Raw genomic sequence first — 24432 nt, forward strand, 5'->3', positions numbered from 1 at the left:
AAAAAACCCAAATGGTAAGTAATCTAATATATGTTCAACATTGTAAAAATATATGTTAAATCCAATAGATGCATACATATCTGTACAATTATCTTTCTGCACTAGAAAAATCAAGTCAAAAAGGAAAAAATGAGAAAGAAAATAATATGCAAGCAAACAACAAAAAAGTATGAAAATGCTGTATCATGCATTTTAATGACATTTAATCTTGTTCTTTGCTCATTGAATTTATTACATATTGAAGTCTACTTATACTTAACTTATGAACCTTTGCATTTTATGCACAGAAGAGTCAAAGTAATAATGATATTCTTTAGGAAAGTGCTGGGAATATGAGATCATATTTTAAAATGGACATTCTTAGGGAACTTAATGGATTATGGTAAATTCAAAAAGGCCAATTTATTCTGCTAAATGTGTACTTTATTGTTGTTCATTCATTTTAGTCATGTCTGACTCTATGTGACCTCATTTGGGATTTTCTTGACAAAGATATTGGAGGGGTTTGCCATTTCCTTCTCCAGATCATTTTATAGATGTAGAAACTGTGGTAAACTTATTTAGGTGACTTGCTTAGGGTCCCATAGCTAGTAAGTGTTTGAGGCCAGATTTGAATTAAGATCTTCACTCCAAGTCCAGACTCATCTTCCTGAGTTCAAATCTGACCTCAGGCTCATTTCTACCTTATTTAATAAAATCTATATTCTATGTTTTAGTTACACAGTTTCCTAACTTTTCCTTGAATTTGATATTTCATTTCCCAAATTTTTACATTCATGTAAACTATCTGTCATACCTAACAAATGCTTCCTTCTCATCTCTTCCTCTCTATTTACTCACTTGCAAAATAAGAATAATAATAGAATAGCCCTTACAGGGTTGTTATGTAGCTCAAATATGCTAATATTTATAAAGTTCTTTACAAACTTAAAATATTATAGAAATGCTAACTGACATTATTATCATTTTTATTAAATAAACTGATGAGAACGACTATGACTTATATGCCTCTTTCACTTTCTTATTCTAATTCTTAAGTGAATTTTAAAATTTTTAAAATTCCTGTCCTCACCAGGTTATCTTATCCCTTCTTTGTAAGACCCTGTTGATTAACACTCCTACCATATTGTTAATATTTTACAAACAATTTTTAAAACAAGAATTAATTACCGTGAGTTTTCTAACCACAAAATAGATTGAGATATAAAGTTATTTCTCTAAAACTGTTGTACATCTTAACTGAATGGACACAAGAACTGAATGAACACAATGAAGCTCCTTACTTCGTTTTTTAAAAAACAATTTAGCAAAATTTTAGTAAAAATTTTACTTAACTGGTAGATCAGGAGAAAGCTCTAACTATATCTTATCTGTATTTTAGGAAAACATTAGGGAAGCATATCATGATGGAACCAAAATTATAAACAAAGAAAAGTCATTACTAGCTTTTATGTTAGCTCAGCAGGAGGTCTCCCATGAATTACTTCAGGGATCCATGTTTAGCCCTGTGGTATTTATCATTTTTGTCAGTGACTTAGATAAAAAGCAAAGGTAGCCTGCTTTCTTTTCAAATAATAAAAAGATGAGAAGGCTAGCAAACTCAAGAAATGACAGTCAGGAATGAAAATTGACCTTGACAGGCTAGAACACTGGGCTTAATCCAATCAGATGAAATTTAATAGGGATAAATGTGAATTGTTTCACTTGGGCTAAAAAAAAAAAAAAAAAAAAAAGTAAACTTCACAAAAACAAGATGGAGAAGGAATGACTGGACAGAAATTCTCTGATAAAAACCTTTGGAGGTTTCATTGAACCTCAAGGGCCAAATGAGTCAGCTGAGTGTTATAGCAAAAAAGAAGAAAGAAGAAGAAGAAGAAGAAGAAGAAGAAGAAGAAGAAGAAGAAGAAGAAGAAGAAGAAGAAGAAGAAGAAGAAGAAGAAGAAGAAGAAGAAGAAGAAGAAGAAGAAGAAGAAGAAGAAGAAGAAGAAGAAGAAGAAGAAGAAGAAGAAGAAGAAGAAGAAGAAGAAGAAGAAGAAGAAGAAGAAGAAGAAGAAGAAGAAGAAGAAGAAGAAGGAAGAGGAGGAGAAGGAGGAGGAGGAGAAGACGGCTAATATGGTCCTAGGGTTTATTAAAAGAGGCAAGATAAGGAGATGGATAGCTCCACGGTGTTCTCTCAAAGTCAGACCACACCTAAAGTATTGTATTCAGCATATTTTAGATAAACTAGAGAACTTAGTTGAACCAGTTGAAAGAAGTAGGGGAAAAGAAATCTTGGGAGAGCATTGTAGCAGTCATCAGATATTTGAATGGCTGGTTCATGGAATAGGAATTACATTTATTTTGTTTAACTCCAGAGCACAACATTAGGAGGAGTGATAGATACTGCAGGGGGAGAAATTTAGGCTTGATTTAAGTAATAATTTCCTAATTATTAGAATGATCTAAAAGCGAAATAGCTGAGTTGAGGGGCCAATGTGAGTTTCCCACCAATTGTGATCTTTAAGCCATAAAGATGAATAATTTTTAGATATATTATGGAAGGGATTCTTTGTCAGGTATACATTACATAAAGTGATTCCTAAAACTCTTTCAAGTTTTGAAATTCTCTAGTTTTGTGATACTACTCTTAAAAGTATTAAGAGATAGAATCGTGTAACTCATAATTGAAGAGTTCCACTTTTATATAAAAATTATTTGTAAAGCAGATTCTCTCTATGAAGTTTAATGGTCTCATTGATTTCTATTATTAAATTAGGTATAATTTCTTACTGAAAAAGTTTAGGCTTTTAATATATAATTTAAAGTTATAATGCATATAATATATAATTTTAAGATATAATGGAAACATGCTGAAGAATTGAACAAAGCTTTAAAAAAAACACCCATTTAAATAATCTTTTTATTTTCAGTCATATCTGATTCTTCATGACCTCATTTGGTGTTTTCTTGGTAAAGATACTGGAACACTTTGCAATTTCCTTCTTTAGTTCATTTTTACAGATGAAGAAAATGAGGCACAAAAGGTTAAATGACTTGGCCAGGATCACACAGCTAGTAAGTGTCTGAGGCCAGATTTGCTTTCAGGAAGATTTATCTTCCAGCTTCAAGCCAGGTACTCTTTCACTATTCCATCCATCTGCCCTTTCAATAAAACTACTAAGTTAAGAGTAAATATTAATAATATGTGGGGCTATAGGACTTAATGTTAGAGAGAATCTTCAAGATAATCTAATCTAACACCCCATTTTACAGATTGGGAAAGTGAGATGAGAAGAAGTTGTGTCTTGCTCAAGATCAAAGCACAATCAGGATATGAACCAAGGTTCTCTAAGGACAAATCCAGTATTTCTTCTACCACAACGCACTGAGTTGTAAAGTAAAATAGTGACAACTGCCAAGACAAAGGATTTTGTGGTTAGAGCAGTATACAAAAGGAAGGCTTTAGGATGACTTGTCTCATCCTGTGTTTCTGGCATCATATTGCTTGGAGTTCTGTTTACAAACAAAAGCAACAGCAAAAGCAGAAGAGGAGAATGGGATTTTTTGGGATTTTGTTTTTTTCCTCTTGAATTTGTTAACTTTTGATTTCTTTGAAGCCTTTTTCTATGGCCAAATAGTGAGAAAGTCATCCCAAGTAAACATTAGTTCAGCCCCTTGTTTGTCTATGTCCTTTCTCTGTGAATAAGGAGATATTAGCTATGGAAGACATTGGTTAGAAACCCAATTTTGATCCCAATATTTTTCCCTTTCAAAAAGTCAGGGGCTGAGTAAGGGATGACAGTTTGGGTCCTATTCTGATGGGTTTTTTTAGAGTCATTCAGCTACTTACAGATTTATAATGAATATTTAATCTGGTTCTTGACTATAGGAGCAAATCATAGTATAAATGGATCAAACTTCAGTTTAAATTCAACCTTCAAAGTTTACTAGATCTACCAATTTTGTTTCAATCTTATGTCATTAAAAAGCCATGGGTCCCTTCTGGTATTGAATTTTCTATTTGGTTGGAATAGAACTTGTGATTTCATTAGTGTAGGGAATATTCTGCAACCAAATTCCTTCAAACAATGCAGGTAGGTACTTGCTCTGCAACTTAAAATCTCAGCCCTAAAGGCACTGAGGAGAGAGGACAAATGAGGGAAGAGAAGTAACAACATCCAGAAAGCCCTCCAAAACTGAAAGAGAAGAGGATATCTATTGAATAGATGAACAAATTATGGTGTATGAATGTAATGTATTATTATTGTGCTGTTAAAAAAAGTGGAAGGTGGGACTTCAGTGGAGACTGAAGTAAAGTATACACATAAGCATAAAGTAACACAGAGTGAAGTGAATATTACCAGGAGAATTATTTATACAATAAGAGTGTAAAAAAAGAAAAAACAACTTTGAAAGGATTAAAAAATTCTGATCAAAGTAAAGGCCAACCATGATTCTTGGGAACCAGTAATGAAGCATGTTATCCACTTCTTTGCAGAGAAATGATAGATTCGAGATGCAGAATGAAGCATATATATTTTTGGATATGGCCAACATAGGAATTTTAATGCATATTTATTATGAATTTCTTTTCCTTTTTAGAAAAAAAATGGATTGGGGAGAACTGGTGAAGATAAAGGGGTCATGTTCAAAAGTAAAATTAAGAGATGAGAAGAAAGGCTGTGAGGAATCTTGTTTTGGGCCAGAACTTGAAACAAGGTACTAAGTGGAATTGAGGAGACAGTGGTTAAATCTAGTTTAGCACTGATTTAATCCTACAACAAATAATGGTTTCCTAGTGATATAATGATTGGTGTATACTCAGTATGGAGCATATAAGCTAGGATCCTTAGCCAAGATTGACATTCAGAGAGAAGGCAAAGGACTAGTGGCAGGAGCTCAAGCTCTCAGAACAAAGGAGAGAGATAGGCCTCTAAGAAAGCGGGCCACAGGAAAGGAGACAAGACTTTGAAAGAGACAATAAAGAATTTGGACTTTAACTCCTGGCTACTCCTGTGGTAATTACTGAACTGAAATGAAGGCTGTCTCCAGAGACCCCAAGAAAACCTCAACAGAGAACATTTCATTTTAGAGAGAACCTTACAGAATCTCAATTAGGATGGTTTTGAAAGGATGTGCTGAATTTATTACATGCTTACAAAGAAAATCAAGTTCTACAGAATAGAGATTTCATTTCTGTTTATAAGTATTTCCTGTTCTATAATGTATGTGGAAATGTTTATTTTATTTGACATTTGTCAAGTTCAGAATAAAAATATGCACAATAATAACAAAAACAACCAAATCCCTGCTACCTAGAATTGTTTAATGCATAGAAACAAAAAAAAAATGGCTGTGGACATAAAGGTATAAAGGAGGTATCAATGTTATTATTTAAAATAATTATCACCTATCCAGATACATGGAAAGGGGAGGAATTTTAATAAGGGGGAATAAAATTTGCATGTGATTTTCAAGATTTTTTTTTATATTTATCACCTTTTCTGTTGTTTTATATTTTAGGATTAACCAATTTTTTTGCTTCTGAAAGAAGAAAGACAGGGTAGCTTCTACACTCTATATTCTTTGTTCATGTCTTCTCAAAAGATTAGAGGCTTTTAAGAAGATGAATAGATTATATCCCATACAAAGGGAGAAAGGAAGATCTCAGAGAACATAAGAGAAAAGGATGAAAAACAGGTAGCCCAGAGAATTAAATGTTAACTAACTCTCCTTTCTTATATTTCAGCCCATAGTAACTAGTTAACCACTCAGGTAATTTAAACTTTTTAGCTTCTTTTGAAAGAGAAGAAATTCAGATTATAGGGAGTAGAGAGTTGGCTTAGAACAGAACCCAATAGTGACAATGACACTACATGACAACGGGCAAATTACCTGATCTCCCTGTGCTCTAGAGACAACTCTCTGAGACTGTAAGTTGCAGAGAAGTCATGTGCAGATCTGTTTACATCCCTTACTCAATAAACTTTCCTCTTGCTCTGTTTGTCACAGAGCCCTAATAACCTAGCTGCCCTGAACCTATTCAGTCTTCTTAGACATTATTTCTTGTCCTGTACACTGGCCTCCTGACTATTCCACAGACAAGATACTCCATCTTTCAATTATGGACATTCTCTGGTTTAAACCCATGCTTGGTGGGCTTTCTTTCCTTCCTCTGTTCTAATCACTGACCCCCTGGCATCCTTTGGTCCCAGCTAAAATCCTGTTTTCTTCAGGAAGCCTTCCCTAGTTCTTCTTAATTCTAGTGTCTTCCCTCTGTTGGAATTTCCTATTTATCCACTATAGTTTGTTGTATATATATTTGTTTATATGTTATCCCCTCATTAGATTTGAAAGCCTTTTGAAGGCAGGAATTGTTTTTTGCCTTTTTCTTACATCCCCAAAGTTTAACACAGTACCTGGAACATAGTATATGCTTAATAAATATTGATTGATTGAGCCTGTTAGAGGAAGTTCCTTCCCTGGGCATCCTAATACTAATCAAATCACAGGGCCAGCCTTTATTCCTTCAAAGAAAGATAAGAGGTTAAAGCAGTGTCAGCTAATAGCAGCATTTTCTTGATAAATAAGCACAAAAAGGCAGGATAAAACTCTGTGAGTAAGCAGATTTCTTGATTTTTTTTTCCCATAAAGAAAAATGGTTCTCTGGAGGAAGATGTGGGAAAATAAATGAGTGAACACAGCAGTATATAGTTCCTACTTTCATACCATCCTAGATATGAATTAAATGGATGTTGTGGACTCAAACTAAAGTATTTTAGATTTAGTATTTAGAGGGCATGACATTGTCAGGTACTGAGTAGAGAAATATTTGAACTAGGCTTTTGTTTTCCAGCCAGAATCATTTAAGAAACCTGTTGTCACTAGACATAATAGCTATAGCTGATTCTTATATATTATTTTAAGCCAATGTAAAATATCAATTACACTCTGGTGGTGGGAGTAGAGAATACAAAATTATAGAAAGTCAGAGTCCAGCATGATTTAGAAATGTATATAGCTAATATGTTATATATTATTTATAAAAAACTGTATTTTAGAAAATGCTTCTTAAAATTAGAACTGTTCCAAAGCAGAATGGACTAATTTTAGAAGCAATGGGTTCCCCACCACTGAAGACTTTAAAGTTGAAACTGGATAACCATTTGTGAAGAATATGGGATTCCATGACCTCTAAGGTCCCTTCTAATTCTTAAAACTGTATTATAGATTTCTTTGAGAAATATATTATATTAGTCCTTGATGTGGATAGAGGGAGGGAAGGAGGGAAGGGAAAAAAGAAAGGAGGGAGAGAAGGAAGGAAATAAGGAAGGAAGGAAGGAAGGAAGGAAGGGAAGGAGGGAGGGAATATCATTTCAAAAATATTTTCTGTAAGACATTTTCCAGTTTGAGTAGAATGAGAAATTACTAGCTCATTGGAAAAAGAATTAGAGAAGCAAGTCACTACAGAATTATGGTTTTGTGAGAAAATGAGAAAATGTCAGTCTGGGATTTGATTGTGGAATGGAAAGGGTTGGAAGGCATGGATACTTTAAAACTAAACAAAACTAGAGAAGGTCACTTGGTAGACCAAATTAAGATGTATAATTTAGTGTGTAGCTCCCACGGAGCTGTTAGATTGCAGTAAAGATATGGTGAAGCAATTCAGTTTGAATTAGTTGGATGAGCTCAGCATGGAATTGTAGCCACTGTGTATTTTTGTCCTCTGAAATGCTTTTCTTTGTGTTTTTCTTTTTTCTCTTAAGACTGTTATTTCTTTTTCCTTTTTACTCTCCCATGTGGAAAATATGTGTAGTGACTCAGTTAAGAACTCTGACTTTCTAATGGGTTGTCAGAGAGACGGGTTGGGCCCAGTTTATAAACTTTTTTTTTTTTCTTTTTTAGAAATGGGCCTTCCAGGAAGACTCTGGCAGAAGGTTGGAGACCATTTGCTTAGGACAGAGATAGCTATTTTGCTTTTGTGAGGGAGAGCTTTGTAAGGTTTCTTGGCCATGTAGGAGATGTGACCAGATATTATTCTGAGTTAGCAGGTTGGAAGCTTATGACTTAGTTTTCTTCTTCAGTTCATGAGGGATTTGAAAATTGATGACACAAGTGTTGTGTTTGGCCAAGCTCAAAATCTGGCAGAGATGCTGAACTGCTGAGCAAATCCTCATTGCCTTTTCTTTGGTTGAGAAAGCTGTTGGGGGGAAACTGTGGCCTGGGATTAAAGCTTTGGGTACATTGCCATGGCCCCAGTGGGAATTCAATACATATTCATTAGTGATGGTGGAAGAAGTGCCACCACATCGTGGACATTTTAAAGCTTGGGATGGGTGAGGGTAGAGTAGGAGAACTTAAAAGAAAAGCAATTTGAACATGGCATTCTGGGTCAACCCAATTTAAATCATTTGTATCCTAGATGCTTAGAACCACATGCAGCCAATTCTAAAACTTATTTCAGTCCCACAAAGCAAATACTTTGATTTATTTATTATTTATTATGAGAAGGATTCTCTAATTTTTTAAAATGTAGGCAAAAATTTTAATACTCAAATAATTAAATATTATTTATACTACATTGCATGTAAAATTCAATGTACACTCATGTAAATAAGGCTATAAATTGGTTCAAATTCACTTTTGTCATCTGATGAACTTTATTGTTTTAGCCCTTAATTTAGAATGTGGAATAACGGTTTTTCCTTAGAAGACATGTTGAAATAAAAATATCTAGAAAGGGGTGTTAAGTTATTTCTTCTTACAATACCATAAGAAACTCAGAAAATAAGGATTTATGCCATGAGTTTCAGTTCTAATTGGCAATTAGAATTTGGGCTTCCAAACTCTTCTAGAAGGCTATTCATGTCAGAATTTTTATTCATGTGTTCATCTTTCTGTAATATATATTTTCTAAATTGCCTGTATGTTCTCCCAGACTCTGAAATGTTGTTAAAGCAAGCAATACTAAATACATAATTTATGTTTGCTGGTCTCATTTATTAACATCTAATTGTGTCCCTAGTTTGTGGGCTTTTCACCTTTTGATTCAGATAGAATACTTGATAGCAGATAGGAAAAGTCTCCCAAATAAATCACACAGAAGATGATGTCCTTGGTCCCAGGAGTTAGTTTTTCCTGGATTTTATAATAGGCAATAACTAAAGAAGCTAGAGATGGCAACAAATAATATCACAGTTACCAAGGGCTATCTTCAGTTAATGTTAGGAAGAAGAAAGAAAATGACTCAATATTTATAGATACAGTATGGATTATAGAATCAATCATGGACTTAGATCTGGAAGGAAACTTTAAAACTATTTAGTCAGGGACAGGAAGGCCTGGATTCAAATCTAACCTCTGACACTTATTAGCTGTGTGATCCTGGACAAGTCATTCTACCCTATTTGCCTGAATTTTCTGTTCTGTAAAATGAGCTGAAAAAGGAAATAGAAAAGTAGAAAACCTCAAATGAACTGGACATGACTGAAACAACTGAACAACAACAAAGTCTCCTCATTTTTACAGATGATAAAACTGAAGCCCTGAGAGGTCAAATTAATTCTCAAGTCACACAGGTAACATATGACAGAATCTGGATTTGAATTCATATCTTCTCATACCAGGACCAGTGCTCTTTTGGCTGTTTCGTGTAATTGTAGAGCTGTGGACTTGAAATCAAGAAATCCAAATTATGGTGTTAGCATTAACATTGCCTTTCTATCAGCTTGGGTAAATTATGAACCTTCTTATTATATCTAGAATGTTGAATAGGCTCAAAACTGTGCCAAGATAAGGTAAAAGTAGAAAAAATTTAGGATGTAACTTAAAAGAAGGAAATTGTATTTTCAATATCTATGCCTTCAAAGGGTTGTCACAGAAGAAAGTTTCTATTTGAACCAAAATGGAAGAATGAAGAACATGGAATGGAAGTTGCAGAAAGGTAGACTTTTTTACTTAATAGTATTTTAATTTTTTTCCCAATTACAAGTAAAGTTAGTTGTTTTTTTTTAATAAGACTTTGAGTTCCCAAATTTTCTTCTTCCCTTTCTCTCCCCACTCCCCAGGGAAATATATTAAACATATTCTTCATTAGTTATATTGTGAATAAAGAAGCAGAACAAAAGGGGAAAACTATGCAAAAGAAAGAACAGAAAATAAACCCCCCAAAATAAAAATAGAATTCTTTGATTTGCATTCAGACTTAATAGTTCTTTCTCTGGAAGTGCATAGTATTTTCTCTCACAAATTTTTTGGAATAATCTTGGATCATTGTATTGCTGAGAAGAGCTAAGTCAATCTTTATTATACTCACTTTTACTTGTTCAGATAGCAGTGAAAAAGTATCAAATGAGTAGATTAAGGTAACAAGTGATGAAGTCACTTTATTTTTCTAGGCCTCAATTATTTCATGTAGAGTAGGAGGGGGTTGGATTGATTTGGAAAATACTTTCCAGCTCTAACTTTCCATGATATTGTGACCCTTCTTTTGAGGAGTAAAGTATCCAAAAGAGAGGAAGTTGTAGGTTCATAAAATTTCAGGATCCCTTGTGGGGCTCAAAAGACAATAAGCAAAATAAAAGGGACTCTGTGAGCCAGGTACTAAACATGTTATTATTTCTTTTTTACAGATAAAGAAATTGAGAAGTTAGGATAAATGATTTCTCCCTTGGCCATATATCTAGCAAGTAACAGAAGCATGATTTAAACCTAGATTTTTTTTGTTTCTTGCATCTCCCTCCCCTTTTTTCTTATAAAATTATCCAGTGACTCTTAGAGAAGTAAAGTTAATCAGTATAAAGCATTAGGCTAATATTGTCTTTTGACTATGAAGAATTAATTAGGTTATTAGAACCATTTTTATGGATTTCTAAAAGGGTCACTAATATTCCCATTTCAACTCATGAGAGCAATTTTGTAGAGGTCCTTGGCATTGTTCATGGATCATTTCTGTGGTACTGATTACTCAGGCTCCAGGAAAGATGAAAAAGATGATAAGATTTAGGAGAGGAAAGTTGCCCCTGTAGAGAAAAGGTGGAGAAAACAAGAAAGAACAGCTGAAAAGGCTCCATTTCCCACAATAAGACACCTCAGAGTAAGGCTATTCTCTCTTTCCTCTGAATTGAAATTCAAATCTTCCTTCATACTGTCCTGTATTTATAGTTTATGTCAGTCATAATTTGCTTGGTGAAGGGTTGGGCATTAATGTTATTCTATTGTTTGTTCAATGGAGGGAAACTCAAAACAAAAAAGAAAATCCAATGTTACCTACTGTGCAGGTACTGATCTATGGGAAAAGCCAAGAAGATTTTATATATGTGAATCTGTTTAAGCAGATTCTGTTTCAGGGAAAATTATGTGCAGGCAAAGTTTATCTTTAATGTCCTTCTGTTCCATTTTTATGGCCTTCCACTCTCTTCTGCAGGTACCAGAGTCCTTTGTGCCACTTTTTAGTTGATTAACTTCCCACTCAAACCTCCAAGACTTCTTCATTAATTATTGCTTTTTTTTTCCTTCCCTAATAAAATTTCAATTGTAGTATACAGGGGTTGTGTGCTAGAACCAACTCATTGTAAAATTTGCATTGTGAGCATTAACACTTCAAAAATTGGCAAGCTCTCCAAACCAAGTCATGATTTATTGTTTAGACTTTAGAAAGTGATGAAGAAAATGTTAATAATGAAAATTTAACTTAAATGTGTATCATGCATATATTTCATTCCTAGTGAACTTCTTTCAATTTTCTTCTTGGCATTTTTAGATATTTTAATGGTACTATCTTACAGTTGTTTGTTAAATATTCATTCAAACACAATTGTTGAATGTCTCATTCCTTGATCACTTGAAAGTGCACCGCGGAGACCTGGGTTTGAGTCTCAGATCTGATACCTAAACTATAAAAACACCTAAACTTAAAAAAATATAAAAATATATAAAGGGGGGGGAGGAAGCTAGTTGATGTAGTAGATAGAGCACCAGCCCTGAAATCAGGAGGACCTGAGTTCAAATCTGGTCTCAGATACCTGACACTTCCTAGCTGTGTGACCTTGGGCAAGTCACTTAACCCCAATTGCTTCAGCAAAAAAAATAAAATTACTTGACTTCTACAGGACTCAGTTTCCCAGTTTCCTCAGATCTTGACCTAGTCTAACAACTTTTCTGGGTTTCAATTTATTTATAAAATAGGAATAATTATATCTGTACTATCTGCCTTGTAAGGTGTTGTAAATAAATATCTTCTTTACTATTTATAAATTTGAGAAGTAAATATTAGTTAGCAATTTAAAGGTAATGTAATAGTAGCTGATAATTGGTTTTAATGCATCACCTCTTCCAAGGAGTAGCTTCATTTTATTAGATCTGAAAATGACTTAATCCAAAGAAATGAATTGTTAGGGGTGGAGTTTCAGGAGCCAAGACAACCTAGACCTTCCTGATACCTTATTTAGAGCTATAAGGGATCTTGTAAGTTATCTAGTTCAGTCTCCTCATTTTAAAGATGAGGACATGGAGGATTAGATACTTAAGATTATACAGATAATAAATGGCAGAATTATAAAGCCAACCAAGTTCCTGTAACCTTAACTCCAACACTCTTTGCCTTACACTGCTTAACCTTGTATCCTGGCTTGGCTTTTGATGATTTTACTGTGGTGTTTCTTTTTTTTTTTCTTTTATTTATTTTAATATTATAATTTTCTATATTATTATTAACTTGGCACCCATCCACAAATATTAGCAATTGTTTAACAATACAAAGAATGGAAGAAGATTATACATGACATTGTAAATCAATATTTTATACATAGCTTATTTTTTAAAATATTTATTGGATTTAACTCATTAATTCCAACACTATTCCTCTCATCTATATACCACTATGAACTTCCTTCAAATATCTTCTACATATTTTAGGTGTTTCAATAATCCTTTTTTCTTTTCTTCTTTTTTGTTTTAAAATCATTACATAGTTTATCATATATTTAAAAAGAATAGGAAGCTATACATGATAAATTTGCCATTTCATGTACAATCATCTTTTTATTATATTATGCTATAGAATTGCTTGCTGTATTCAATCAATTAAAAAAAGAAGAAATCACAATCACTATGTTTCCTACATCTTTCCATAAATCTTTAACGTCCCTTAATAAACATTATCAACATGCCCTTGTGTCACAGGCACTGTACTAAATGCTAGGAATATAGAGAAAGATAAGAAACAAAAACCAAAAATTACTCTTTGCTTTCAAGGAGTTCACAGACTAGTGGTAAAGACCACATTTAAACAACTGTTTACAAACAAGATAAATGCAAAATAAAATGGTGATAATCTCAGAAGGAAAGCATTAAGATTGAAAAGTTCTGGGAAAGGCTTCTTGCAGAAGGTGGGATTTTAGCTGCCACTTGGAGAAATCAGAAGGTGGAAGTACAGAAGGAGAGATGTTGAAGGGGGGTAGGAAGATGTAAGAAGAGTGCAGAGATAGGAAGGAGCAGATTATGAAGGATTTTAGGCCTACCTTGTAACAAATAAAAATATATGGAGCTTCGGCTGGACTTAGAAAAGCAGAAGGAATTTAACCAAAAATATTGAGGGGCTAGGTGAGTAGCTGATTCATCAGAAACTAGGACCTGAAAGGTAGTGGTGGATGATTTGGATGTCTGTATATGTGTGTGCTCTCCCCCAGAAAATCTCAATCTCTTTACACCCCAGTAAACTGTCTTTATGAACTGATGTGATCAAAAATGTCATCCCCTGGTGTTTGATGATGAGCCTATCTAAATGCAGCTAGTCCTATCTTAGACATCCTGTCTGTCACTGGACTTTCAGTTGAAGCCCTTCAAGCTCTGTATAACCCACTGGCAGAGCCAATGTCATTGCTAATGTCATGCATAAGTATGGAGGCAGTGTTTTAATGGAATAAATAAATAAACAGCTTTCAAACTATGGAACCCGCTGTTTAGAGAAGAAAGGATTTAATTCATCCTTATAAAGTAATACCAGACACAGCGATGCTTAACAATGCTTGTCTTCCCTCCTGCTTACCCCAAGATCTTAAAGCACTTATTTATTCTCCTTAACCTCAGAATCTCTAAAAGACAATACATGTTATTTGGTAACCGCAACAAGTTTAATAAGCTAAAACTGCACTGAGATTTTTGAGAAACATTTGATATATATATATATATATATACCCAATCTCCTGACTGCCTCCAAGTGGTAGCTAAAATCTATCTTCTGCAAGACGCTTTCCCAGTATATTTTAATCTTAATGCCTTCTTTCTGAAATTATTGCCATTTTATCTTATATTTATCTTGTTTGTAAACAGTTGTTTAAATGTGTTCTTTCCCATTAGACTGTGAATTCCTTGAGAGCAGCAATTTGAAGGAGAACTGAGGCACCAAAGCATAAAAGACATTAGAGTCTTACATTTAATCCCACTGAATTTCTGGCATGGTCAATAATAATACTACTTGGCATTTATATAATACTATAAAGGAAAGGAACATTGATAGCATTATAACACAGGGTTTCTAAGTGGTGAAATGGATAGAGTCCTGTACTCAGAATCACTAAGTTTAAATGTGGTCTCACACTTACCAACTATGTGATCCTGGGCAAGTCACTTAACCCCTAATTGCCTTAGTTCCTCATCTGTAAAATGGGTACATACTGGAGAAGAAATGTCGAATCATTCCAGTGTCTTTACCAATAAAACACCATGAACAATGTCCTTGAGATCACTCAGAGTCAGACATGACTGAACAGCAACAATAACAAAATAAGGAAGGGAATAAATATGGTTCCAGGTACTGTGCTAAGCATTTTTCACAAATATTATCTCATTTGATCCTTACAACAATCCTACACAGTAAAAGCTATATATTATCTTCATTCTATACTTGAGAAAACTGAGGCAGGGAGAAATGAAGTGAGTTCTCAGAGCATTGTAACTAGTAAGTGCCTGAGGCAGATCTGAAGTCAGATTTTCTGACTTTAAGCCTAGGACCCTGTCCACTGCACCACCAGCTGTCCCGGTGCTATATAAATCTTAACATTGTTGTTATTTTATTTGATCCTCCCAACGATTCTATAAGGTAGGGGTAATTATTATCCACATGTAATTTTATATTTAGGGAAACTGAAGCCAAAAAAATAAAATAAATTAAGTAATTTTTCTGGAATTACTTTGCTAGTAGATATCTGAGGTAATATCAGAACCCAGGACTTTCAGGGTTTCATGTATAACACTATTCACTTTGCCATGTAAATGCTTCCATAAGGTTTGCAAAGTGCTTTCTGTATGTTCCCTTATTTGATCCTCACAACCATCCTGTAAGGTAAGTGTGATTATCCCCATTTTACAGATGAGGAAACTGGAGAGTGAGAAAGGTTAAGTGACTTGCCCAGGTTATATGAGGAAAAATTAGAATTTATATCCTACTTATTTCAAGTTCTGTTCTCTACTAAACCACCTAGCATCAAGAACACTTCCCCCATTTTTTTTTAAATCCTAAGGTCCTCTATGTAGTAACCTCCAAACTTCTGGAAAGACTGGGCTAGTCACGGATAAGGCAGAAGGTAAGTCTTGGGGCAAGGTGGTGTGGGTTGAATAGTGAATCTTAATTAGCATCTTTGTAAAATCCAGAAGTTGTCTGAGGTGATTCCCAAGGTCCCGTGTAGTGCTAGATCCTGCAATCATTTTGCTCTGAGTTCTGTCTGATTTGTACAAACTCTGTTAGACAAGCTACTTTTCTCCCCCTCATTCCTTCTTACAGGCACCCTTATTCCTGGAGACGACTGTCAGCTGCCTCCTGTGCATTCCCACCATCACATGGCCTACCACTAAAGGCTGAGTCTCTGCCACAGACAGACCACTCTGATGCATGAATAATTAGGTGAGCATAATGGAAGGCACTCACTCCACCCTTCAGTTGCACAAACCCATTACCGAACTCTGCTACATCAGCTTCTATCTTCCAAAGGGGAAAGTCAGAGGATTTTCATATAAGGGCACTGTAACTCTAGACAAATCCAATAAAGGGTTTCATAACTGCTATCAAGTCAGGGAGGGGTCAGATACCATCAGCCTCATGCAGCAGCCATATGAGAATCCGGGGGACATTTTTTTCAAACAAACCACTACAAAAGATATCCTCATTGAGCTCTACAAGCTCACTGCGGAGAAGGAGCGGCTCCTGGCCAATCTGCTGAGCTCACACCACATCTTGGGGATTAAGATGGGAAACCAGGAGGGGAAGCTTCCTGAGCTGTCTGGGGGCCTGGAATTTGAGGATGACTCTTTCCAGAGTTCTGGGGGCGTTCAGGGGGAGCCACCGGCAGGCTCTTTGGACAAGAGGACAACTCTGAAGAACAAAAAAACCAAGAGGTTTGGCAAGCGAAGGGAAAGCTTTGAGGAGCTCCTGCAGAAGAGAGTGAGAAAAAAAGAGCAAGGGGGTCAAGAATCCCCTACTGAGTCAGGAAGGGACAGGCTTTCGTCAGGCAGCTGCTCTTCTCCCTCCTTGACAAGGCCTAATCGGCATCTGGAGGACAGGGGGAACTTGCCCCCGAATAGGAACCTTTCCTCCCCACGACGGAGGAGAGAGAGCTATTCTGCAGAAACCTCCAGGCCACTAGAGTTAGAGCCGGAGCCTAGGGCCTCTGTGGCTGCCTATGAGAATGTTGCATTGGGAGGGGAGCTGCTGTCTGCGGTAGGTAGTTCCCTCAGATCTGCTGTCCGGGGGGTTCAGGTGGCCCAGGGCAGGCCCCGTAGGGCTGACCGTCTGCAAGCTGGCTTATCAGACAGGGGTGAGAACCCTGAGAAGGGTCCAGAAGTCGAGAGGTGGGGGGAGAAACCGGCCAAGAAGACTCGAAGAAAGAGACCAGTCACCAGAGTGGTGACCAAAGTCCAGGATCTGTCCGCTCAGGTGCAGAGAGTTGTTAAAAGCCTCCCTGAATCTGAGGAAAGGAACACTTCTCTTCATGGCCAAGACCGAGGGAAGGGGACTCCCCACCCCTCTGTCATCCAGTCCGAGTATTTCCCCAAAGCAGATCTCCTCACCCTCCCTGGAGAGGAGGTGCCCGCTCAGCCAACCGAGAGGCAGGGGAAGCAGCCACTGAGGGACAGGGCCGGGGCCCTGGCCAGAGAGCCAGCCTCTCTTCCCAATGAATCTTCCAGCCCGGGGGGAGCCGTGAACAAAGCCCTCCTGAAGGTTATGCAGAGTGAGAGTCTAGATGAAGTCAATGAGTGGAAAAGATTGGGCCTCCCTGACACCAGAAAATCTGTCTGGCCCTTCCCAGAGGCCAGGATCGGGAAAGCTGGCCCGGCCCAGAGCAGCCCCCAAGCCTGGCCTTCGAGTGGCTCCCACAAAGTGGACCCTGGCTCTCCTTTTCCCAGGACAAAAGAGAAGAGGCCTTCCCCACCATCGCCGGCACCTGTCACCACTCTGTTTAATAATTCATCTCCACCATCCAGTACGCCTAGACAAATGTCACCTGTTCCATCTCTTTTATCTTCAAGGCTTCCCAGCCCCCAGCTGCATCACCGTATCCTCAGGCTCCCTCCCCAGCCAAGCGAGAGGGAAGCTGCCCTTGGGGACGGCAGGAAGCCGGGCAGCTCCTGCGGGCCTCCCACGGCTGACCCCTCCGCGCTGCAGCCTTCTCCTGGGGTTACAGAGACCGAAGGAGCCGGGCTGGCCTCCCTCCAAGTGGGCCTGCCTTGCTTGGAGCCGGGAGAACGTTTGGACAAGGGGCCCGAGCCAGGGAAGGAGGCTGCTTTGCCCCAGCATCAGCTGCCTCCAGGTGAGTCCTGATTTAAAATGTCCTAAATCTGTCCCTGTGCTTCTCAACCCTTTCTGCTTCCAGAGCCCGGCTAGCAGTGAGATCAGAAGTGTCTCCTGATCAGTCAGCCACGTGCCCTGTCCACCTCCTGGGACTTGGTGGGAGGGTAGGGGATAAGGGTGAGGGAGGGAAGGGTCAGTCTGAGAGAGCCAATTCCTAGAACTTTCTTTTCAAATGCTTTTTTCTATGCTTTCTGGATCTGTCCGCCAAACTTGGGGAAGAGATAGGCAGAAGAGGGGTGGCAACCTGTTGGTTTTGCATTTGATTATTGGAGAATGGACCTCTTGATCCCAGAATCAGCAGGAAACTTCCACACATGTTATATGTATATATGTGTGTGTAAAATAGATAGATATAGATAGATGTTGTGTGTAATATTAAACCTAAGATTTCATTGATACAGGGAACCTTCTGTAAGGGGCTTCCTCCAACAGTGCAGATGGGAATCTTCTCTAAAGCCAAGTTTTAGCACTGTCTGGGGGTGTTGAAAGGTTAAATTATCTGCTTACAGTGATTGATATCTTCAGTATGTCAGAGAACCCAGGTCTTCCCAACTGAGGCCGGTTTTATTTTATTTTATTTTATTTTATACCCTTTCTCTAACTTAACTTTTTTTTAAAGTATTTTAAAATCTTCAGTCATGTTTACTCTGTTAATTTATGACCCTGATACATGATGCTAACCTAATCAACATAGTCTAACTCAGCTTGTTTTTTCCATTTCACTCTCTCGGTTCTGATGGACATAGAAGTACAACTTGTTCATCCTGACTTGGGTTACTATGGTTACTGATTCGACATTATAACCTTTAAATGACTGACCTGGATGATGTATTGGATTTTGGTTATAATTAGTATGGGTGACACATCTGAAGAGACAATTACACTTAGGCTCTTTCAAACCTTCTGTGCTAATCTGTAAGTACTGTGAGAACCAAATAAGACTTTTATCAAAAGTGTCACTTCGGTAGTGCTCACATCAGTCATTCTAATCTGTTAATGTCTAATTAGGCTAATATGGTAAAACATTCACCACTCTTATCTTAGGTTGTATCTTCAGTGCTTTCTCTTTCAGGCTTCCTTTTGTGATACATCGCCAATGGCAATGTCTAAATAATGTTTTATATTCTGATCTGTTGCTGTCTTGGTTCTCTATCCACAAATTGTGGGGAGAGATGAAAAGCATGCTAATTTTTGTGATAGTAATAGCTAGCCTTTAAATAGAGCTTTCAGGTTTGTAAAGTATTCCAAATGTTCTCTCTTTTGGTCCTAATAACAACCCTAAGTTGTAGGTGCTACACTTACCCCATTTTATAGCTGAGGAAACTGAAGCAGCAGAAGTTAGAGTCTTGCTCAGAATTATATAGTTAATATATGTCTGAGGCCATATTTGAACTCTGTTCTTCCTAACGTCTATCCACTGTCCTACTTACTGATGTGCACATTCAATTATTAGAAAGCAATCTAAGATGTGATATACTTTTGTTGACTTTACAATTTATATTGTTTGGAAAATATCCAATTTCCTGCAAATTTAAAAACCTAAATTACATTTAATAATACTCCATAATATTTGCTTTACAGGTTTCTTTTGTAAGATTTTTTACTTTATTTGGTAAAAGTATTTTTTCCTATACTAAATTAACTACCTGTGAAAGGTATAGAGTGTATTCTCTATAGAAATTAGAGACTTAAATAAACTTACAGAGATTGACTTTCTGGAGGCAGGAAATTCAGCTTTGTTAGTCTCTGGAGAGATACTTTTTTCCAGGTTACTCATAGATTTAGAATTGCTTTGCCACTTTATTCCAGCCCAGTGCTTTTCACACAATAGGTGTTAAATCAATTATTTATTTGTTAATTTAGTATTTCCCTTTTCTATTCTCTCTATTTTTGCTACCAAGTTATATTGTAAAAGGAAAATACTTAGTAAATATTGATGGACTGGAATTCAAATTCTACATCATACACTTTCTAGCTATAAGACCCTAACAAGTGGATCTACTGATAAGTCTTTTCATTGGATTATTTTTATCTTTTGGGTCATCCATTCATCATTATCCTGAGGAATGGTGTGAGTCTACAATAGTAGGTTTGTAATAAATCAATCACTGAAATTAGAGGAATGCCTTGTACTTCTGATTTTTTTGGAGACAAGAAGCAAATCAAACAACTTCTCTTTGAGTCATAATCCTCTTGTTCAGAAATTCAGGAACAGTTTATAGAAAAAAACTTCTCGAAAAAGAATGGAAGAAATAATTCTCAATGCTTTAGTTTCTTCTATTAAAATAAGGCAATTGGACAGGTGATCTCCAAGGTTCTGCCATCTACCTCTACTATTCTAGATCCTTGTATCTTGGGTGACTTCTATTTGATTTGCCTGGGAAAGGTCAACTATCACTGTCTATGATGTCTGTCTCTCCTTTCTATTTTTCTCTTCCCACTTAATCCCAAAGGATACTGTAGTTCAAATAGTTCACAGTACAAATCTCCAGTAGATATGGAGAGGCACATTATCCACTTATTCCCCAACAAAGCACCAGCCCATTCTCTGGAGCCTCCTCTGGTGTTAGGTATTAACCAAGTTGAATTTACGGTCAGTGGAAATCTATTTCCTGTGGAAATAATTTCCAGATATTTTATTGAAACTGTGTGACAAAGATTATCAAAAACCCTCATTAACAGCAAAAGTAAAGGATTAAAGCTGCCAAAAATAATCAAATACCTTCCCATCTGAAGGAATCTTTTACACTATAGGTAAGCACCAACATCAAAAAAGGAATTAAATCTAAATTCAGCCAGCAGTCAAAGTCGTCATCACTACCTGATGTAGACTGATTAATCTAGTCCCCTTTTCCCCAAGGAGGAAGAAGATAATAGGGGTGACTGATGAATCACTGTGAGTACAAATGTTGAGTCCAAATGAATCGTACCAACCTCAGTATCTGGCTTTTTCTAATCTACTCAAGATTGGTACATTAGTAAAAAGTGCTTCCTTTGTCTAATGGACATGTAGACCTTAACTGCCATATTTATTGTTAACTCTGAGAACACTTACCTTCCCTGAGTTAAAGATGGCAACCCAGTGAATAGAAGTGGAGCAGAAAGCATTGCCTTGTGCCATTTTTGTATGAGAGAGCTGTACTGTTTTGGTTCTTGACTTTCCATGGATCTTCCATAATGACTCAACTCAATATATTATACACCTCCCTCTCATTCTTTTAATATTTGTGGAATGCTAGGTCAAAACTTTACCTGGAAATTAGAGAGACAGATAAATAGACAGACATATCTTTTGATGAGTGTATCTATCTATATACATAAAATATTACATGATATATATATATATAAATAGAGAGAGAGAGAGTCATATCTATCATCTATCAATCAGTCATCTATATCATAAAAAGCCACACTTTATGGGATTAGCTAAAATATATATAAAATATGAAATATATCTCCAACAAAATGCCCCTTATATACAGGTGGAACATAATATTTTCACAAATAATTTAGGTCATTTGCCATTACAGAAAAAGCCTTTGGTAGAAGGCAATAGTAATGATCCTCTCTATAGTAATATTTGGGGGTCCTGTTGCTGAGTGCTGCTTTCCAGCATTTGTATTCTTTATGAATAGATCCTTTTAAAATCAGAAGAATCATGTGAATTTTTGCTTAGTCTTATGCTCAGGAAATAGCGTAAGTGTTCTGGGGCCCACCTAATAAACAATCTGATGTCATTGTTCTTTTAATGGAGAGACTGAAATTATGCTTTGGGCATATGTCCTTTTATTGTGAAAGATTTTATTGATTCTTGTATGTTTAGGTCTTCTGACTATTAGCAGAAGAAGCAAGCTATAATGGGAAAATGGGCTAGCTTTGGAGTCAGGGGGTTCAGGTTCAAATCTTTGCTCTATTACTGAATCTCCATAAGTGACATAAGTGAACATAAATTCCTAAAGTTCTCCTAGTTGCATCTATTTCAACTGCTATGTCGCTGGGTCCAGGAACTCATCATAATTCAAGAACAATCCTTAGTCCAAACTCTTCTGTTTGCTCTGACAGCTTGGTTTAGCAGTATTTTTGTTTTGCTATCCCTGCTATGAAATTGTGCTCCCAACATCATCCAGGTAGATATCCCTCATGGCTTAGCTATTTCCATTCACTGAAGTAAAACCACTTATGCCTTAGGTTTTCCTCCAGGGAGCTGAAGTTTGTGCAACCTAAAGTCTTCTTTTCTTGCTCTCTAGATCTAATTCTTTTCTATCTGGTTCTCCAGTCTTCTTTTTATTTTATTTTCCTGAAAGTCACTATAAATCTTATCTAATCTCAATGGGCCAGTAAAACAGGAAGAAATCCTTTCATTCCTCTTTAATTTAATCTTTATCTTACCTTCCACAAAGGCTATTTTTAAACTCTTATTTCTTGAAGCATCCTTACCCTATCTTTCCCTGACCTTTAAATTTAAAGGATATCTCCATAGTGTGTGTGAAAGGATAAGGCTGGCTAGAAGTGGAAAATAGTCACCTGTCCCTTCTATCTTAATTTAGTGGCCTTAAAGGTATTGGTCATCTATGATACAAACTATATGATATATTTTGGAAAGATTTTTTATTTAAGAAAGACTAAATAAAAATGCTCTGACTTTTAAAATGATTGATCTTGAGCTCTCTAGAAATCTTAGCCATATAAAATTACTCATTTTTAAATAATTCTGGTCAGATAAAATTTTATTATAGCTGAATCCTGGTAGATTTAATCAATATATGTTTTAGTCATTTCAATTTTTAAAAAAAACCTACATATTTGCATATAAGAGGAAGCATTGTATACATATTAGCTAAAAGACTGAATTTATAATTAGGTAGACCTGAACTCAAATCCAATCTCAGATACTTAACTAGTTTTATGACCTGGATAAGTCACCTAACCTCAAAGCCTTAGTTTCCTCATCTGCAAAATGAGAGTAATAATAATAATAGCAATATAATAATATATATCAAATATATTATATATAATACAATATATAACAAAATATAATATATTAATATATAATATGATAATAATAGCAATCCATAGTATTGTTGTAAGGATCAAATGAGATAAAGTATGTAAGGCACTTTACAAACTTTAATACTCCATATAACTATGAGCTATCATTATTGAATGCTTTATATTTTATAAAGTGATTTTATATGCCTTATGTTATTCTGTTACAGAGTTGTACCCTAAGTAAATGTATGAATTAGGTGATACCATTTATCTTATAGCAGCTATCCTAAATGCAGAAATATTATCTAGGATGAAATTAATCATTTTGAATAGGATTTGCCTTGTTACCCCAATGCTTTAAAAATGTTGGGGGAAAAACAACAGCTTAATCATGCATGTAAATACAGGTCCACTTTTCAAGGAAATTAGAGAAGATCTAAAAAAAGTTAAGAAAGTGAGGATTTAAATAAAAATTTGTGTTAATATGTAATTCTATTATACTTTAATCTATCACTTTGCATGGTGTATTGAAATAAGCTAATTCGTATCTATATGACCTTGAGCAAATCATTTCCCTTTTGGTGTCAGTTCCCAACTATAAAATGGAATGGGATAGTTGAACTGAAGAATCTCTATTAAGTCTCCTCCTTATTATAATTCCAATGATATCTTCACTGTTACATCCTATGATGGAATCATTTTTTTTTGTCAAATGGGATTAATATGGTGGCTTTTAAACTTTCTCTTCACTCCTACTCTCTCTATTTTAGCTCTCATTCTTCATATCTAATTTTCTTTCAATTTATTTTCATTTATTCACTTAATCTTACCTCATCCTTTTCACTAACACCTAACCATAGATTATTTGGCTTTCCCATAAATTACAAATATGGCAAACTTTTTCCCAATTTTTTTAAAACTACATTGACTTATTCAGGTTTAAATGCATCTAGTCTAAAATATAAGATATTTTTTATCTATTTGTCTTTATTTAGTAGTACCTACTTTAGATAATAAACTCCTTGAGAGAAGCAATATGGCATAGAGTGTAGGTAATTAAATTAGAAGACAAGAAGCGATGGGATCAAGCCATAACTCTTGAAACATACCGACTGTAACTATAGAGAGAGAGACCTCAGTATTGCAGTGGATAGGGTTCAGGTTCTGAATTCAACATTAGCCTCAGTTACTTATTAGCTGTGTGAACTTGGATAGGTCAACTTTCTGCTTGTCTTAGTTTTCTCAGCTATAAAATGAGGATAGCATCTATCTGCTAGATTTGCGAGGATCAAATGAGGTAATATTTATAAAGTGCCTTGTACCGTACTTGGTATGTAAGAGGCACTTAACAAATTCTTGTTCCTTTTCCCCTACTCTCATTCTTCTTCTTATGACTCTAATCAAGTTGCTTATTTTGGGAATTATGGCCAAACATTTTATTATCAATTTCAGAGAACGTAACAATCTATATCAATAGAGGAGAAAAGTCTCTTATTTAGAAGTTCTTTATAACAATGATATCAAACATCTATTCTCTGTTCTTAAATTCCCAGAAAATACAGGGCATCTTCATTTTTCTTTATGTAAGACTCATTGAAGTACCATGCCATGATCATTTT

General features: G+C 35.8%; 1 protein-coding gene across 3 annotated transcripts in view; it reads left to right on the plus strand.

The window, feature by feature from the left end:
* The window catches only part of FMN1 (formin 1), a 513415-nt gene that overhangs the window by 33753 nt on the left and 455230 nt on the right, over nucleotides 1-24432 (plus strand). For 2 of the 3 annotated variants that reach the window (XM_074289194.1, XM_074289190.1), the window contains exons 2-3: nucleotides 15501-15563; nucleotides 15761-17783. In XM_074289194.1, coding sequence (XP_074145295.1) covers nucleotides 15890-17783 — 1894 coding nt within the window. In that variant the 5' untranslated portion in view covers nucleotides 15501-15563; nucleotides 15761-15889. The remainder of the gene's footprint in view (nucleotides 1-15500; nucleotides 15564-15760; nucleotides 17784-24432) is intronic. The other variant, XM_074289191.1, reaches the window with a different exon arrangement.

Source organism: Sminthopsis crassicaudata, chromosome 2 (genome assembly GCF_048593235.1).
Source record: "Sminthopsis crassicaudata isolate SCR6 chromosome 2, ASM4859323v1, whole genome shotgun sequence".
Classification (NCBI taxonomy): domain Eukaryota; kingdom Metazoa; phylum Chordata; class Mammalia; order Dasyuromorphia; family Dasyuridae; genus Sminthopsis; species Sminthopsis crassicaudata.